The 17749-nt window shown below is 51.1% G+C and overlaps 4 protein-coding genes across 4 annotated transcripts; 2 read left to right on the top strand and 2 right to left on the bottom strand.

Moving 5' to 3' along the window:
- Positions 1-3633: 3633 nt before the first annotated feature.
- On the bottom strand, positions 3634-6073 carry A1O9_03728 (uncharacterized protein; the record flags this gene model as incomplete). The annotated part of the gene is made up of 3 exons (XM_013406021.1): positions 3634-5633; positions 5685-5712; positions 5765-6073. The coding sequence occupies 3 exons, from the start codon at positions 6071-6073 to the stop codon at positions 3634-3636; spliced, it is 2337 nt and encodes a 778-aa protein (XP_013261475.1).
- A 5227-nt stretch (positions 6074-11300) lies between these two features.
- Positions 11301-11733, top strand: A1O9_03727 (uncharacterized protein; the record flags this gene model as incomplete). The annotated part of the gene is made up of 2 exons (XM_013406020.1): positions 11301-11396; positions 11479-11733. 2 exons carry the CDS (start codon positions 11301-11303, stop codon positions 11731-11733), a joined length of 351 nt encoding a protein of 116 aa, XP_013261474.1.
- Positions 11734-12906: 1173 nt separating this feature from the next.
- A1O9_03726 (uncharacterized protein) lies at positions 12907-15487 on the bottom strand (the record flags this gene model as incomplete). The annotated part of the gene is made up of 2 exons (XM_013406019.1): positions 12907-13017; positions 13073-15487. 2 exons carry the CDS (start codon positions 15485-15487, stop codon positions 12907-12909), a joined length of 2526 nt encoding a protein of 841 aa, XP_013261473.1.
- Positions 15488-16214: 727 nt separating this feature from the next.
- Positions 16215-17312, top strand: A1O9_03725 (uncharacterized protein; the record flags this gene model as incomplete). Its single annotated transcript, XM_013406018.1, has 1 exon — positions 16215-17312. One exon carries the CDS (start codon positions 16215-16217, stop codon positions 17310-17312), a length of 1098 nt encoding a protein of 365 aa, XP_013261472.1.
- Between the last annotated feature and the right edge of the window lie 437 nt (positions 17313-17749).

Raw genomic sequence — 17749 nt, 5'->3', positions numbered from 1 at the left:
ACAGGATCCGCTGATGATGGCGAGAGTTATTAAATCTTCCAAGGGATGGCCTTATCTGGGCGCGAGGCTCAAACCCCGCAGACCAATTCAACTACATGCAGATCCAAATGCCGCACTGCAGCGCAATGAGCATTGGTCCGTATCGCCGAGTTCATCGACCGGGAAGTTCCATAATGCGCCCAGGCGTTGTTCCATCTAGTTCCAGTGTCGGAGCATGTGCTTGTACACTGGAGACTTCTGACAGAAGAATGTGACTAGTGACTTTCCTCTCCAAGGCACGGCTGATCACGGAGAGGTACGGTATCGTAGGCTTTGAGTCTAGGCTACGATCGTACATTATCCGGCTCCCTGATCTGCAGCTAAGAATTCAGCGGGCCACGATGTGGGGTTCTCTGCTCAGGGCTCTCCAGGTATCCTGTCCAGGAACGAGTACGGAGTACGGATACGCGTTCACAGTCTGGATTAAGTATAATGCATAATTCTGATATGGAGCCGTTGAGGAAGAAAGACCAGCAGCGCGCAACTGGGCATCATTGGCTGCACGGTTGGGGATTCGATAAATCAATTATTGAAAAACTAGATGCGGCTCAACGAACATGCAGAACCGGAACAAGGAGTACCCCTGAAGCAAAAGGATATCAGCAACAGAACTTGACTTGTTTCTACTAATACGGGAGTCCAACAAGAGCTCTTCTTTTTTGGCCACGTGGAACAGGCGTCCCAGACTGCTTCGAAACAAGTTTCGGATCTGGAGCCGTTTACGTCTTGGTGTGCCAACTTCTACGAGTATGCCTTGATACGCTGATTTCACCCTAATACTCCTTCCAGGGCTAGCTCCTCATAGTTCCCCATCTGCACAGGCCTGACATCAATAGCGGCGGTAGTCAAGGGGACAAGCATCTTGGCCTGCGCGTCTGCTAGCACCTGATGGGAAAATGCACCAACAACCTATCTTTGGCATTGAATTCCAGGGGAGGGTTCGTCCCTCCGGTCGGAGGACATGATTCCCGGCAACAGGCTGTCACAAATTCACAATCCCAATGACTGGTTGATCACCGTGATGGAAATGCTTTTCTCCCTCCCCCCGAGCTAGATACGGATAGTGGCAAATGCCTCTCACAGTTTGATATAGGTGACTTGCTGTAGGATCTAGCAAGACACTACCTACCAAAGGTGGCTGGCTTGGTGCTAAGGACTATTTCGGGAGGGAGGAAGCCCACGAGTACACCGCGGATACTCCTAGCATATCTGCGAGACACATCTCGAGCATTCAACCTGCCTCTCGATGAATGACTTGATAGCCAGAGGTTTTCCCAAACCCTTACTTGTGACATCGGGTCTCTCTAGATATCCTCATTGCCCTACTCGTACAGTACGTAAATCACTATCGTTTCTCCATCAACTCGCCCTTTACGGATTATATGGAGCAAGTCTAGCAACAGAGTATCCATAGCGGTGCCGCTTTTGCGGGACTGGAAACTCTCATCCCCCAATCACCGGTACTGCATCCAATACTCGTAACACAACTACATACAAACCGGCTCAAACCCGTGCTTGAAGGTTGGAACGAACTGGGTAACAACGCCAACGCACACGCAAAATCAAGCGGGCACTATTCTAAAATTAGGTAGATCAAACCGTCTTTTGCTTGTGCGGCATCCCCCTTGAAAAGATGGAGAAATGATCCGTCGGCCTGACTGGCGAATGGGAGACACAATTGTCAATCACACATGATTCAGGCGAGATGTCTCTATCGAAACCTCCCCTGCTCCATACCCAACGACAGGCCGTGCTTAGCCTGGTTGCAGGGGGTGCTGTCCAGCCTATGCCAGCCAGCTCCATGGTATCCCGCGGTATGGGTCCATCCATGGAGGTGCAAGTGTAGTTACCCGTACTCGTAAGGAGTACATACAGAGTACCCCAGTTCACTGACTCGTGAGCTGTGTTATCAGCACTCCGTGGTAGAGACAGGTCCAAACAGGCAGCCCCCTCCCCTTGGACCATGACGAACGGTGGGGGCGTGAAAAACCCAACAACTTACTGAGGCCTCACACTAGCGGTTGACTGACTCTTCTATGGTGAAACACAAATTTCCTCCTTTTGCGGCTCCCCCAGAGGATAACGTACTGTCTATACAAGTGCAATCGCCGACGGGAGGGGAGTGGATAGATTGGCTCATTCATCCGTTTGTTCTTCGTATATTACAAGAGACATACGCATACACTACGTAGACCAACAGCAACAACAGGGGGATGCATAACAGACTGGTGGCATGCACTACTGCCCAAGTTTTGAGTAGGACGCCTGCCTGCTTGGTACTTCACTACTGTACGAGTAAGTCCTCCATATCTAGGTACCTACCGAGTACGGGAGTATCTCAGTCAGATTGCCACCCTCCGAGCTTCCTACGTACCGATAGTGCCTGCGTGCCTCCCTGCGCGACTGCCTTGCCTAGCTATCCACCTCCTTGTTCTTACCTGGCGTCGAAATTTACGGTAGATTAAGCGTAGACCAGACCAGGGGTAGCGCAGTATGAGTATCTAGCACTAGGGAGGGCATGACATTGTTGAGGTCTAAGGAGCGTAGCACTGGAACCCCGTTCGACTAAGCCACGTGGACTGTCCAGCTGCTAAGCACGTCGCTGTCGAAGCAAGCAAGGACAAGGAGGCACCTGACTGAGCACTGAGAGGTTTGTTTTTAGAGGCAAAGTGGAAACTTCACGTGTCTATTACTATACCCAGTCTTTTCGTCCACGTTGAGTCCTCAGGCTTCAGAAATTTGCTTTGAAGCAGGACACAGAACGAAAACCCGAACCGCAGACGATCAAAGTGTCATTAGTAAGGATGGCTATAGAGAGTTCTCTAGAATAAATAACACAATACAGTACGCCCCCACAAGCGAGGGGAGGGCTTTTATTCTGTGGTCTCTGGCTATATAGCAGGAGGAAGACGAAGGGAGAAAGGAAAGAATTGACCAGTGAGCCTGCGACCAGCTGGCGATTCTGTTGCACAGGAAATCTGCGCTGAAATAATCATCAGGTACTATGTAGTAACAATAATGGTCAAGCGGCGAGCGAATTCTGGCGAAAGATGAGCGAAAAGATAAATTCCAGTGGCTCGCGGTGGCGCAACAACATGTCAATTTGTCAATTGAATGGAATGTATTTACACAGAATAGTATAGTAGAAGTTAGGGATAAAGCGCGAGGGGTACTTCCAGAAGTACTTGATCCATGTGTGAAGATTGGTATTGTATCCGGAATTTTGGGTCGTTTGACTTTCGCCAGTACAGAGTATGTCTGGCGCAATTTGGGTCGAATTAGATTCCAGGAGACATATTTCTCACATGAAATGGGTCGCTAAGGGAGAATGGGAATGAGGGGACACACAATGTCCTCTTGTGCCCGAGGCCATCGAGGATCGGATGGCTTTGGAGTAATGTGTTTCATGAGCCAGCACTTGCGTGCCAGTGGAGCTCGTTCAAGCGTTTCATCGCTAGTCTTCGTTCGTACCGTTCATGGCATGTTCGTTACGTTCTTCAAGCTTTGCTTAGTTGCAATGGAGCCAATATCAATTACATAAATTTGTTGGTTTGACTCGTAAGTGTTGTTTTCGTGCCACTTTGATCCGACCGGTCAAGGTCGTGAATTGGCTCGTTTTGGCTGTCTCCTTTGGGTGCTGGGTTCGGGCCCAAATCCTGTGGTGCTGCTACTGCGTGCGTCAGAGAAGCTGGCGTTCGTCGGGCTGAAACTGGCGTTGCTTCCTCGATCGCTATTAGGAGCGCTTGCGTCGCTGCGTGGGCTGAGGCTGTCAGTGGTGGTCGAGCCTGGTTTCGTCGTCCCCTTTGTTCGGATGTCCAACTTGGCGAATATAGCCTTGAGATCGCGAACGCTGGCAAGCGACTCCATGCTCAACGGGTCGTTTTCATGCCTCTCAACAACCACTCGGCGCAGTTCTTTGAGCATCGCACTGTTGCCTTCGTCATTGGGTAACCACCAGTTCTCCACTGACTCTTCCTCGCCGACTTGTTCAGTGGTCAGCCCCCACATTTCCGCCATTTTGCGTCGGAAGGTGGCTGGAAATATGTAGCCTTGTCTTTCTACCTCCGCGACTTTCCTTCTCGCCCACATGGTGTGCTTTTCGTCTTTACGCAGGAAAACTAGAGCCAGGCCCAGTGTCGCGTGTGCGCCTAGGATGGCACCATTCGGCGATTCTGGCCACCGGTCAATCGCTTCATAGATTCGACATTCTTCAAGACTCATTTGTTCAAGTTCAGGCGGCATCGGGTTCTGAAACAGGGCCGCAACTTGGTACGTCCGCATCTGCTCGATCCCGTACCAGTCGAGCCACATATGATTCAGCGGCCACAGTGGACCTGTGAATAATCCGCCGGGAATGTAGGGGTTGACAATGTCGGTCTCGTTCAGAGGATGGACTTTCTCCTGTGGGAATTCTTGCACCCGGTAGAGTGCGTTATTTTTCGACTCCACCAAAAGCTTCATGTCGTTGACTCTAGAAGCAATTTTGGCGTTTTCAGCATGAAAGTCTTCGACCCCGATTTCGCGATTGGGTAGCTTGGCGTACAATGCTGCCATATCCATGCCGATCAGACGGTTTGTTGCGACAAGGTATGCAAATGTGTCCTGGATGTCTGTTTCACTCTCTGCGGCCGTATTCATCTGCTCGAAGTACCACTTTTCGTTCGCTTCGAACCACGGTCTTTCTAATTTCGTCTTGTTGCCTGCCATCAGTCCAACGACGACATCTAAACGTGCATACCAGCTGAAAATACGCCTCCCAAGATCAGTCTCGTTGATAGTTTCGGGAGTGAAAAGGTCCTTAAGCATTGTATGAGCAGCACGATGATGGCCCACAAGATTGACCCAGTCACCAATATATTCCTCGAACGTGGCAAGTTGTAAAACCGTCAAAATCGTCGCCTCGGTAACTTTTGAGCTTTTCTCTAGTGATTTCCTGAGCATAGAAAGCGAGCGAGAATGGTATCCTAAGAAATGTGATAGCTTGGGATTTGGTCGTCGCAATTCGTAGTGATAAGCAGCAAACCCAACCACGGCGTAGAGCAACGGCTCGTAATTGAGGGCAAGGTCGATGAACTCACAGTGAACAAAGTCTGTCGGGTCGAGCTTATAGAAGTAATGGTAGAAAGTCATGTAGTCTTGCTGAAATTGTAGGTATTTCTGAAGATCGGGCTTCAGGGTCTTTATTTTCGCATGAATGGCCTGCATCTCGGCTGAATTTGTCACCGTCCGTAACGATGAAGCCGGGGTCTCGTCTCGGGAACGATTATCTGACATGTCTGTCGATTGGGGGCTGGCTTGCTCCCTACCTGTAGGAGACATGCCTATGTGTGGTTTGGTGTCTATTGTCGATTCGGTAGACTGTGTGCTGTCGGCTCGCAATGGCCCTAGTGGTGGCCGACCTGCGGTATCTGAAGATTCCATGTCCTCATCTTCTTCGCTTTCATCCTTGATCGTGGGTAGGGATGAGCCAGTTTCATTTTTGTTTTCATTCCTTGTCGTCTGATCTTTAGGACTCCGACTGTCCGAGTTTTTAGATCGTTTGGAAGAAGTCGAAGCTTGAGGAAATTCGCACTCGCGATTGCCCTTTTTGCATCCTAATGGGTATGTTAGTCAAGTTTAGCTTGGAGGGACATCAACAAACGTACTGTCACATATAGGCCTGGTTTCATCACACTGTCGCTGTTGTTAGTGAAATAGCCATCAAATTGCAGACAAGAATATCCACCTTGACTCTCCTACTTCGGCATGTGAAGCAACCACTCCTTGTTCGCCGGTGCTTGATCGCAGCTGCCTCCATAGCGGTGGCTGGAAGAGCGACACCACGGCTGTTGAAATGGGTGGGATCTCGGTCATACAGTTGGTTGTTGTTGCTTGGGTTGTACCAGAACGCGACTCCATCGAAGTGGGTTGGCGGACCAGAGAGTCTGGGATACGGCGCTGCGAAGCCTGCATCATAGACAGGATAACCAGGATCCATCATATTGGAACCTGGCACTTCCGGCGCATTCATGCCATGACTGTACAATCCACTCATTCCGCCACGAGCCACTGCCACCGCAGCCCCAACTAGGTTTTCGTCGCACGAGTTGGCTTGGAGTTAGATCAGGCCGTGAGGTCGGTATCGGAACTACCGCCGTTGTCAAGTTCCAGGAACTATTCAACTGAGTAGCTCCTTGTACTCGTACGGCGTGATAGGACTGGTCGAACGGTTCGTGAGACTTCCCAATAGGAAGGTGGTTCACGCAACTGGTTGGGCGGGCTGCTATGGTCTGCACGACTATCTTTAACCAGACCGGTGTAACCAACGATACCCTGAGCTAAGCAATGTACCTGATGACAAAGGAACAAAGGAGTGACGATGGGGTGACGATATGGATGAGGGAACGCCCTGTTCCTCGGCGAGATTCAGATCTGCTTGCCTGCTTCAGAAGCGAAATTGTGATGTTGTCAATCCACAGCGACCTACGTTAACAATAATCCCGATGGCCTGTCCCTATGTGGCGTATTCCGACGAATGTAGGGCGTCGTCAAGTCTGAGACTGCTGAGTGTCAAGGGAGAATTATAATTCGAACGAGGCTGAATTAAGTCCCAATGGCGACACAAGGTCTAGTGCTTCTTGTAAGATGAGTGAGAGGTACGAATTGACTCAATCAATATTGATGCGACGACCAGGGGGAAATATCTTAATCTGTGAATCCCAGATACAGATTAATGGCCCTTGCAATGGGGTACAGCCGTCAGTATTAATCGCGAGGATGCCGAGATTTCCCTCAAAACTAACTCTTAGCCCGAGAGAAGAGGCGCTATCGACCGTGCGCGTGGGTTCTGTTGAAATTAGAGGAACGCATGCGGTACAGCGTGAAGGTGCACACGTTCCCACGCTCCCAAAACAGAGACACAGATTGCGATTGTATCACAAATGATTGTGGTTCTGGGACAAATATGAAAAAGGTAAAGAGGCCAAAGGCGAAGGGAGACTCGTTGGTCCGGCTTGGTTTGGGTTTCCTGGGGGCCGATGCCGAAAAAAACGAGTGGATTTGGCCAAAACGCTATACCAGATGAGTGATCCTTGGGCACGACTAGGGTCCGAGCAGCTACTCCCATAATAGTGTCGTCAGACCTAGGCGCTGTTGGCCAGGGGTGGGTCGGAGTCAATAAGTCGATCCCCAGTGTCGATCGACACACCAGAGGCCGGCCGACCTCGTAGTTAAGAGGGCTAATAGAGATCTAAAGAGCCACCGGAAGACTGCTTGAGACTCGAAACTCGAGCCAGATTTACGGGATATTCCTCGTATGCCCACCTTGAAACTCCACTCTGAAAGTATTGCCACTGTTGGCGCCCGCGACGTCTTCGGGAGGCTCCCTCTTGGATCAGACCCTTGTAGAGAGTTGTTATCATGATCTGGTCTGATCTGAAATGGATGGACTCCAATTTCTCGTTGAAATACGGCCATTAGACAGAGCCTTGTCGCAAGGTGTTTTTTTCCCTTGTACTCCGTAGCCGGTCAATTTATTTTCTTGTTTCCGAACAATCTCATTTGAGGCGATGATGAAAATGGCTAAGCCTTTGGAAGAATTTTTTGAGTTTTTCGAATCCAAACGTCTTGGATGTTTGCAACACCCAAGGGACATTTTGCGGCACGGATAGCCAGGATCATCAAATCCGGCACCAGTCCACTATGGGCAGTGTTTAACGGGCTTAGGATCAGTCAGACACGGAGCACAAAGTTGTCTATCTTGCAAGAACCAAGACATGGTGCTCCATGGAAACCCGGCGGTGGATAGTTTGTTCCCAGGGAGTGCATGTAATAATGACTGTGCTAGGCTGGGCTCGAATTACGGGACGCAGGAAATTACGAGTAGCTCTATATCTGCTGTCAAAAGCTGGATTCAGCAGAGGATTGCTTCCCCAGCTTCCCACCACATGAGCCATGCGGGTTACGAAGATGTCATCACTTTGTTTACACATGATCCTTCATGCGCTATGTTGCAGCAGTTAGATCAGGGCTAGGGCTCAAACAACGCCCACTCATGTCCTCCTCCAGCATTATTTTTTCTCGATCAGTTCTCATGATTCCGAGTACTCCGTGCACCTGCTCGCAAGTAGATGGTTTGGGTTCTACTAGAAGGGCGCTAGACCAGGTACTCGGGCTCTTTCTAGTCTTTTGCCTCTAAAAATCAGTCGGGGCTTATTCGACCCCTTTCTCGCGCAGAGTATGTAGATACAATCAGACACCGCATGGCTTTAGCCTGGCCTCCTGCCCACCTCGTACCAGGCCAGGGAGTTTCTCCGGACTTTAAACTGCGAGCCTCGGGGGGCCAATTTGGGGGTTGCTTCGAGCCCCAGCAGCCAAAGCTAAAGCCACGTTGCTCGGTCCGCAAAACTGGTCCACCAAGTTACTGAGGTTCGCAACCCACGTTCCAGGTTGCATCGGTGGCGTAGTACTGGCGCCGGTTAAAGCTCGAGGTAGTGCGGCAATCCACGCCATGTGGTCGTGATCATCGCAGATGATGTGAAGTCAATACCTATAACGTTCGTCCAGTTAATCCAGGGCCCTTATTAGGTTGCGAGGCATCCGGCAGTGGTAATCCAGCCAACGGCGAACCTATGCACCAGCCCATGCTAGCTAGCATGTCAATGCCAATTCCAAACCAAGGTGGTGTATTACTTCGCAAGTTCTCCAAGAACACCATTCCCGCCGTTGCAGCAGAATGTTCTTGGTTACTCGTAGTTTCGACGTCTCCATGGAGCCATGTGGGTTTCGAGATGAACAAGGTACCCATCAATCATTGGGCAAATTGCACTATCATCCAACACAGCTTCAACTCCTCCATAGCACAAGTTAGATGAACTCTGACAGGCTTGACAGGATCCTCCCAAAGACTGTTGCCTTGCATTGTGGGTGTGTGGTGATATTGACAACGACCCGCACGGCCGTTCGGAGCGGCGGGGAACGGGCGACACAGGCTTTCAGGGCGTCCAGATTAGGGTTCTGTTCCGTAAGTCCTTGTTGACTGATTCGTCCCTATTGTAGCTGGAGAGATGCGCAAGCCCAGGCATTCAACCATAGTCGAACTATCAAATAGAACGGTGCTTAGTGCGCCAGGGCGCCGATAATTGATCGGTGATGATGCAGTTTGCGCCCAATGGACATCATCCCCGGGGCGCCAACGGGCCTCGCAACCTTAAGAAGCACCTTTAGCTCGTTGTGTTGTTGGGCTCTACCCTTGCCGCAGATCCTGCTCTCCACGCTCGAGCTTTGGAGCTTTCCCTAGTGGTGGGGACTCGAGTGGACTCAGGGCTGTCTAACCAGAGGCTCTCATGCAAACTCAGTTTGAGCTCCAGAGCCCTGAAGGTGGAATAGGACTGGCTCAAGTTTTCTCGACACCTCAGTCGGCGATCCCGAGATTTCGTACCGGACCACGCAGGATGCCCTAGAGACGCAGGACGAAAAACTGGGTCGTGTCGATGAAACATTACTGTAGGTACGATATACATCCCTCGAGTAGTTAGTCTTTCACAGGGACCAAGAGAATGGTAGCGTCGCTGAGTTTACTCCGTACCCCGTAATCAACCCTGATAGGGAATTTCGGAAGAGAGAGAGGACCCTGTGAACATGGTGGCGGGAAGACAAGAGATAGGTAACGAATAAGCAGCCACGGCCCAGGCATCAAGCTGGGGGATTCTCAAGAAGGGCCCGCCCCTCCCCCCCCCCGGAAATCTGGAAGTGGACGCCATTATTCGTATGTGCTGTGTCTACTCGGTCCTCGCTGCCCTGGATAAGTGAGCACTGCCTATAAATGGCAAGGACACACGCTCTGCATGACGTGATAAAGCTCTCTCTGGGGCTGCATAGGTGACATATCAGATGGTTGGAAGAAGCAATGACCATGTTCATGGACTGGTGCGGTCCAGGCTCGTACTCGTGAACCATACCCAGAAGTTGTAATGGATGGTGGAAACTTCCACCAACGGACTGGCTATTTGCTTGAGATACGAGTGTGACATTCGTACTACTAGGTAACTAATACTACTGAGGAAGTCCTACAGGCGTACGAATACTAACTCATTTGGGACCAGGGCAGATCTGAGTTCATCTGCGTTGGAATCTTGTGTCAAATGATCAGAGCTACACATTACTCGCTTTCTCGATTAGGGACACCCTACCCTGGTCTGCACCCAAGATTTCGCATGCCGCCGGACATTAGCAACATGGACGGCATTCCATGTCATTGAATGTGGGTTGGTCAACGTCGCTCGCATCATCTTTGATTGCATGGAGACTGTGAGAACGCTATGAGTAGAGCCTACGAGTAAGTATCCGTATATGTCCCCATATGTCCCCATATGTCCCCTATATGGACCAGGTATCCGTATACCAGACTTAAAGCAGAGCTCCAGATTCATGGATTATCATACCCCGGCCGTCCTCTGGAAACAGGGACAGAAGCCAACCGCTGACTTTGGCCACTGGACACAATAAAGCCCCCAGCTTCCAAGGCATGCCGTCCATGTGCCGCGATTTACCCTTGTTTGTAGCACAGAAGAACAACACGTTCTATGTAAGACTGCTGAATGATTGGCAAGAAAATCCCGGTCCTCGGCCTGAGGGACCATCCTTAGCTCGCCTTCGGGGGATGCCAGCTGCTCCATACGGAATGCCTGTGACTTGACTTTGATCAAAGCTGCCTTAGATCCCGGGCGATGGAGGACTGCATGAATGAGAGCGGTCCGGGTGCTCCGTATCCAGCCCTTGATTATGTGGATGTGCTGGTGACCTGGAACGTCTACCTCAAGACCTGTACGGATACTCCGTACATCTGCCTTTGACGCGGTGCTGCTTCGGCCCTTACCAAACGGCTGGCTTCCCCACCAAGTACATTGCATGCCCTCCCACCTGGTGACCATGGGACAAACCTGAAAGCAAGATAGAGATTATCCGATCTTGCTCAACTTCTGTGCTAACACTTGCTCCAATCCATGTCCTCGAGCGTTCAGGTGAGTCGTATATACAGATCAGATACAACACAGCAGGTGGGTTCCAGATCATAGAAGTCGCTCTTTCAAGTTCTCTCTTCACTCAATGCCACCTGACTTCCCACTCACCCCGACTTCCCTTTCACATGAACCTCACTTATGGAGGTGAAGTCCTTCGCGATATTTCAACCCGGGCATTGTCCCTCTACAGAATTAGAAAACCTAGCCAAACCTTCCCACGAAAGCCAAACAACTAACTAGCAACCCACGACAGACACAAGAATGTCTGCGCCAAAGCCTTCAGCTGTTAGGCTAACACCCCGTGAAACAGAGACAGCGGTGGCAGTCCTTCAAAACCTACGCAGCGGTGAGATCAAGGTCAGTCCAATCCCCCCAGCAGCTCTCCTGTTTTGATGCCGTCGCATGACCAGCAGCCCGATCTGATACACTGTCAACCCAGATCGATTACGTCGCCATGGCCGCAACACTAGGGCTCAAGAACGACAAGGTCGCCGCCGCCGTATGGTGTGCCTTGCGGAAGAAGCTGTTCGCTGATGGCGGTAGCCCACCATTCAAAGTCGAAGCTGCCAAGGTCACCAAGAGTGCCACCAAGAAGACAAATCAAAAGAACGGTGCTGTCGCTCAAACCCCCAAGACAAAGAACAAAACCACTACGACCCCGGGCGAGGATTCCAGCCTGCATGATCAAACCTGAAAGGCGTGGCCACGACAGAAAAAGCGGTCTCGAGAGGCTCGGCTCCCGAATGAAATCGTAGGATCGCTTGGGATACATGTCCAGATTCCAGAGACGTTGGGCTCGCTTCTACAAACAACGTTCAAAACATGCGATTTGCATCCTTCATCCGAAGCAGCAAACCGGGCACATCAACATGCCAGTCCACACACAATGCGAGAGACAGTGAGGTAGAAACGACGATAGCTGACGAAATCGGAAATCCAACACCTTTCCATGTCTTGAAGAAAACATGGGACCCAGCCTCTGTTTTTGAGCTCTGAGATGGGATTGCCGAAGCTGGGCGACACGCGGATGAGCTACGAGGTACACACACATAGCTCAGGCAGTTAGTTGATGCAGCTACTATCCCTCAAAATGCTGGCGAAACGAAGACACGCGAAATATTGGTCTCTTTCCATCCCCTATTCCTATTCCTCTCCCTATCCCTCCCTTTCCCCGTTCCCCTTCCCCCTTTCCACCCCTGGCTCGACCACGCAACCCTACATATGCAGAAGTTCGGGACAGCGAGAGCAACACCACAAATTCGATGACATTCCTTTGCCAAACACATGTAGCTCTACATCCATGCCTCGGGTGGCCACTAGTTCTCGTCTGTGATCTGGTTGGCTGCCTTCTCTGTCCCTCGCCCCTCACCCTGCGTTCACCGTGTATATAAGACGCTCATTTCACCCATGCCAGTGGCCATGCCCACACTAAAATTCGAGGACACAGCCGGGAAGCAAACCTAGGGGGAGTTTTACGAGTAAAGAGAAGAGCGAATCAAGGCAAGGAAAACCACCATTGAGTTCTCCCGTGTCTCATGTCCGCCGCAATATGATCTCGCGCTCAGACTTTCGCGTATGACCTAACTTAGTGGGTATGTAGGCAGGTATCGAGGTAGCCAAAGATGCGCCGGAGCCTGTAGGCAGCCCTACACTCATTCACCCACCCAGCCAAAAACTGTCTGTCCCGTTCATTCATGCCTTCCGTGCCATACCGTACTATCCGTTGTTCCATTCCCAAAAAGCGATGCCGATAACAAGAGAATTCGTTAATGTGTCGTAGACTAGTCAAAATCTCTTGATCACAACCGTTAAAGAGACTCAAGAACCTATCACCATGTCTCTGACTGTTCCCCTTTCAAAATACATTTCAAATCGTTGTTGATGGCTGCGTCCCTGAGCTGGTGCCTGAAGTGGTCCCGTTCTCGCGGACACCCTGCCCTCGGCACATTGGACAACTGTTTCGGCCAGTAGTGAGCCACTGCGCATAAATCGTTAGCTTTGCATTATCTTGATTCTAGTCGTTCGAAACTTACCTCATCAATACACTCACGGTGATAGCGATGCTGGCATTTTGAAAGACGACGCACTTCCTCTGAAGCAACATAATCAGACAGACATATCAAGCACCGCTCACCAAGGTTGATAATCAAGGATTGGCCATCCTCTGAATCGACCGCATCTCCAACCAGGGAGCCAACTAGCGTACCATCTTGAACCATTAGACGGAAGAGACCACCAGAAGCCCCTACATCGTCCTGCGTGGCGACAGGAGGCTTGACTGGTCCGAGAAGAGCTGACAACATCTGCATGTCTTCGTAGGAGGGATGATCCGTGAAAAGACTGGGCATAGTGAATGCCGGATGATCAGGTGATACATTTGTGCCAACCACGTATATCAACCAGCTCCTCCCGACTCCAGCTGGAGGGGGGTCGGGCTCTACCATCCCATTTCTTCTTGCAGCCCCTGATCCCAGCTCTGGACGACGGGCGAACTCCGAGTCACTGCGTCTTCGCTGACGAGCGATATTGAACGACGACTCGGAAGGTGAAGATGGATTCTCAGGTGGTACTTGAGTGCGGTCTTCTTCCAGGTCGGGAAGATTTGGTGGCTGCACAGCTGAAGCAGATGAGGGTCGTCTTATGGGTGAAGCTTGTCCACTTCTCATGTCTGCTGGAGTGGATGGTGGAGGATTTGGGCCTGGTGGGCTTTCTGAGATGAGATTGGGCACACTATTCGCATCGGGAGTTGTGGGGTAGATTTGATCAGTCGTGTTTGAGGCTCGGGAGCCACTCGCTCGAGTACGTTGGTGCCTTTGTGTTTCATATTGAGCAGGGAAGCTGAAGTTAGTCATGGAGTGACGTCGATGGCTAGGTCGCACTCGAGCACTGGCGTCAGAACGACGGAACAAAGCCCCAGAGCTTCCATTGCGCATGACATTCGCGGGAGGGAGGAAAGGCAGACTCAACAGAGTGTCGAGACTTGGACCCAGAGGTCCGTTCTCACCATTGTTACTGTCCTGGCCATGCGGAAGTGATCGGACTCCCACTAACACCAGGGTGACAGAACGATCGTTCTCTCCGGGCCCAGTAATCGAGTCCAAATCCATCTGATTGGCATCCCTTGACTGGGCTTGGGCTGCGATGGGAGAACCATTTTCATCATTTGGAAATTGGAAAACTCTCATAAAGTTGACGGGAGGAAGATCGCCGTCATTCGAATTCAGGTCGATAGCTTCACCAGCCTGGGCAGTGGCTGCATCTTGGAGCGTCTGGACGAAATTTTGAATGCTGCCGTCGAAAGTCTCGCCCAAATGACGACCTCCGGAGTGACCACCATTTGCGTGCCCCGATAACTGGGCGGCTATTGCCGCTGCAGCAAGCTGGAGGACCTGCGACAACGGTGGATGTTCACCACGACGAATTAGGCGGGTGGAGCGAGAACGCAATCCTGGCTGAAACCGGCGAATAGTACTCATGCCTGAGGTGACTCTTGGGCCTGAGAGCAATGTCCTCGCTTCAGGTTCGACGGCATCAAGTTCGTGTGGAGCATCGTCGGTGTCATGCCGATGATCGGGTGGATGTGATGAGTGAAGAAGATGATCGGATTCGTCAGCAAATGTGACACGAGGCCTGGCGACAGATTCTCGAGAGCCTTGGGTTGACTGTAGCTGTTCGGAAGACCGGCCAAACAGGCTGGAGATGCGGGAGGGAAGTGAGATAGAGTCTCTAACTCTACCGAAGCGGTTTCGAAATCGGAGGGAGGATATGGTGGGAGAAGAAAGTCGTGTTGGTGTATCAATGCGTGGAGTGACAGACCCAGATTGGGATGGTGAACTGGAATCTGATATGACAGGGAAAGCAGGTGGGAGTGGATGAGAAATGGCATACGGATGAGAGTCAGCCAGCCTGGATATAGAATCAGTCAAGGATAACCGGTTGTTGCTATCATAACTTGGACGGTCTCTTCCCGGGCGGTCATGTATCATCGATGGAGGTGTGCTACCCAAACGTAAGGCCCGTCCTTCAGCAGCGGTTTCCTCGCCGCTACTGAGCAAGCCACGCACAACTGAGTCGGGCAACACTCTTGAACCTAGTCTGGACATCGTGGAACGGCGTCGGGCACCGTGGTGAGAAGGAGACATGTCCAGCATATCGACATCCTGAACACCAACTAGAGGTCTGTGTTCCTGCTCATACTCGGCCTCGCTCTCGGGAGGGGCGGGAGATGCTGAAGTATTAGGGTTCGGCATAGACTCGAAGGAACGATGGCGGCGGAAGGAATCATAAAAAGTACTGGCTCGTTGTCCTGCGGCGCGTATGGAGTGGACATTTCTTCGGGCGAGACGGGAACTTCTCCCAGTGGGTCTCGTGTCATTATTGGTATGTGTGAACTCTTGTAGATGTTCGTCGTCGACCTGCGTACGAGGAACTGAAGAGCTGTTGCCCATAGTCAGGAATGGGAAATTGCTAGTCGCAACTGCAGCGGGAGGATCTTAGGGTGGCATGTCCGGGTAAAAGGGACTAGCTGCGACGAGAAGGACGCACAACTGGAGGTTGGTTTGTGGAGGGCATGCGAGGATAGATTGCAGTGGGTTGTCAGCAAGTGGAGGGAGGGCTGGTGATGCTTCTGGCGATGATGATTGAATTCATCAAGGCGGAAAGTCAAGACGTCGGTGGCCGATTAAGTAGTTGGCGTTGGCGTTGGCGTTCGTAGCGGTAGAAGATCAAACAAACGGGATTTCCAAAGAGGCAAATAAGATGGAAGAAGGTATACAGAATCAGATGGATAGAAGGAGGAGAGACGGCCGTTGGGTGGTGAAGGGTGGTACGTTGGAAGAAGTTGAAGTTGAAGGTGTTGGATTGGTGATGGTGATGTTCAAGTCGTGATGGTGGTAGTGGAACTGGTTGTTGGGGGGAAGGAGAGCCACCTGCACAAGTGAGCACCAGACGGAAGGAGCGTTCGAGGCTGAGGTCAAGGCATCGGTCACGTGTTTTGTCAAGTCACGTCCATCTCATATTAATGCACGTTTTCATTCACTCACCACTTCGTCCTCCATCGCTTGTCACCACTCACCATCAACACGATCTCCCGTATCATTAGCAGTTGAAGCATTAGACGGTCGTATTGATACTAATGTCATAGTTATTCAAGCACACTTTCAAGCATGCCCTGCCATGGCCATCTTCGCAGTCCCCCTCAAATCCTCACAGCCTCCAGGTTTCCCCCAGGTTTCGACCTCGAGATCAAGAAGTAATAAACGCAAGCGATCCAACCAGCTTCCTGAAGACGAGGAGAGAGAAGAAGACACTCCAACCCATCAGCTGGCAGATCCGCCAAAACATATCCATAGCCTCGAATACACTTCTGTGCTTTCTCCTCTTGAGAACATCCAACGCCGAGTGGCTGGCCACCCTTTGGTTCAACCCCTTCCACCCCTCCCATTTCCACATGCTGCTCCCAAACAAACCAAGCCGGACCGTGCTGTTCTAACCGTGAAGCCTGCCCATACTCCCAGATCTCTACATCTCCAACATCTGGCTGCTTTGAGTGCCATCATCCACCGAAGTATGCTCTCACAAGATTATCGCAGGGCTGCAAGAGCCATGGGCTTAATGCTACACGATGATAAGGTAGCGGGACTCGCTTCCATAAGGAACAAAGGCTTCATGGGCATTGCTGCCGAGATACTGCTGAGGCAAGACCAGGGGAAAGAGGCCCAGAGACATTCTTCAGCAATCCACATCTCGACTGTGGGGTTAGAAAATACGAAACGTCTGTACGAAACCCTGATTATTCGACATCCTTATCATAAATCTTGGCCCGAATCTGTCAATGCCATCGATTTCTATCTCGCCCTGTTCAACATCTGGATCTATGCTATGGCCATCTCTGATGAAAACTCCGACTCGGCCCTAGCCTCACCTTGCCCTGATCAGCTAGATCCCCAATCCATTGCAAAGCTGAGGGAGCTTGATCAAGCTAATCAGATTGTAAATAGAATGGATGAGTGCATGGCAAGTATTCCTTACATGGATGAACCAGAGTTGATTAGGCTGAGAGCCATGGTGGGTCTATGGCTTGCAGACCTCTATGAAACATGCCATGCCTTTGCTGTGCCCCTAGAACAGGTGAGCGATTCGGATGACTATAGTCAAGACCGCCCCGAACAACAACAGGATACAGGTCCAGATTACATCCGCCTGGCACAAGAATCACGTGCCCGCGCTCAGGTGCTCCTCTCAAAATTAGCTGGTCGGCCGACCAGCTCCTAGTCACGTGATGGTCCACAGGCCTCCACTGGTGGCGGTCCCCCCCCACGGGTTCGGGATTTTGCTTACAACAATTCATTCTCTTCAAGATTTGCTGGTTGCAGATGATCAACTGCTTAGTGTTTCTGGTGGGACACTTCGCATGCTTGGTTTGTGGGCACGTGTGTCAGGACCCTCGCATTGTTCGAGCTGTCTAACTTAGCCTCGAATTGGAGCTCCGTTGGCGACAATCGCTGGCCAAGCCTTATGGCGCACGCTCCCAATTCGCTGCTCTGATTCGTCGTTTGACTATCCTTCGACTTCATGGCTTCTCCCATGATCTCGACTTCACGAAATGATCCCGCCGACTTTAGAAGCCGCACATGCGATAATTACTGTTTCAACGAATAGCCGCCTCTTTAGAACACTCATTGCCACTCAATTCATCATATGGCTGAAGC

This window comes from Exophiala aquamarina (assembly GCF_000709125.1).
Source record: "Exophiala aquamarina CBS 119918 chromosome Unknown aczIA-supercont1.3, whole genome shotgun sequence".
Lineage (NCBI taxonomy): Eukaryota > Fungi > Ascomycota > Eurotiomycetes > Chaetothyriales > Herpotrichiellaceae > Exophiala > Exophiala aquamarina.
This window is presented reverse-complemented; position numbering and strand designations above follow the sequence as displayed.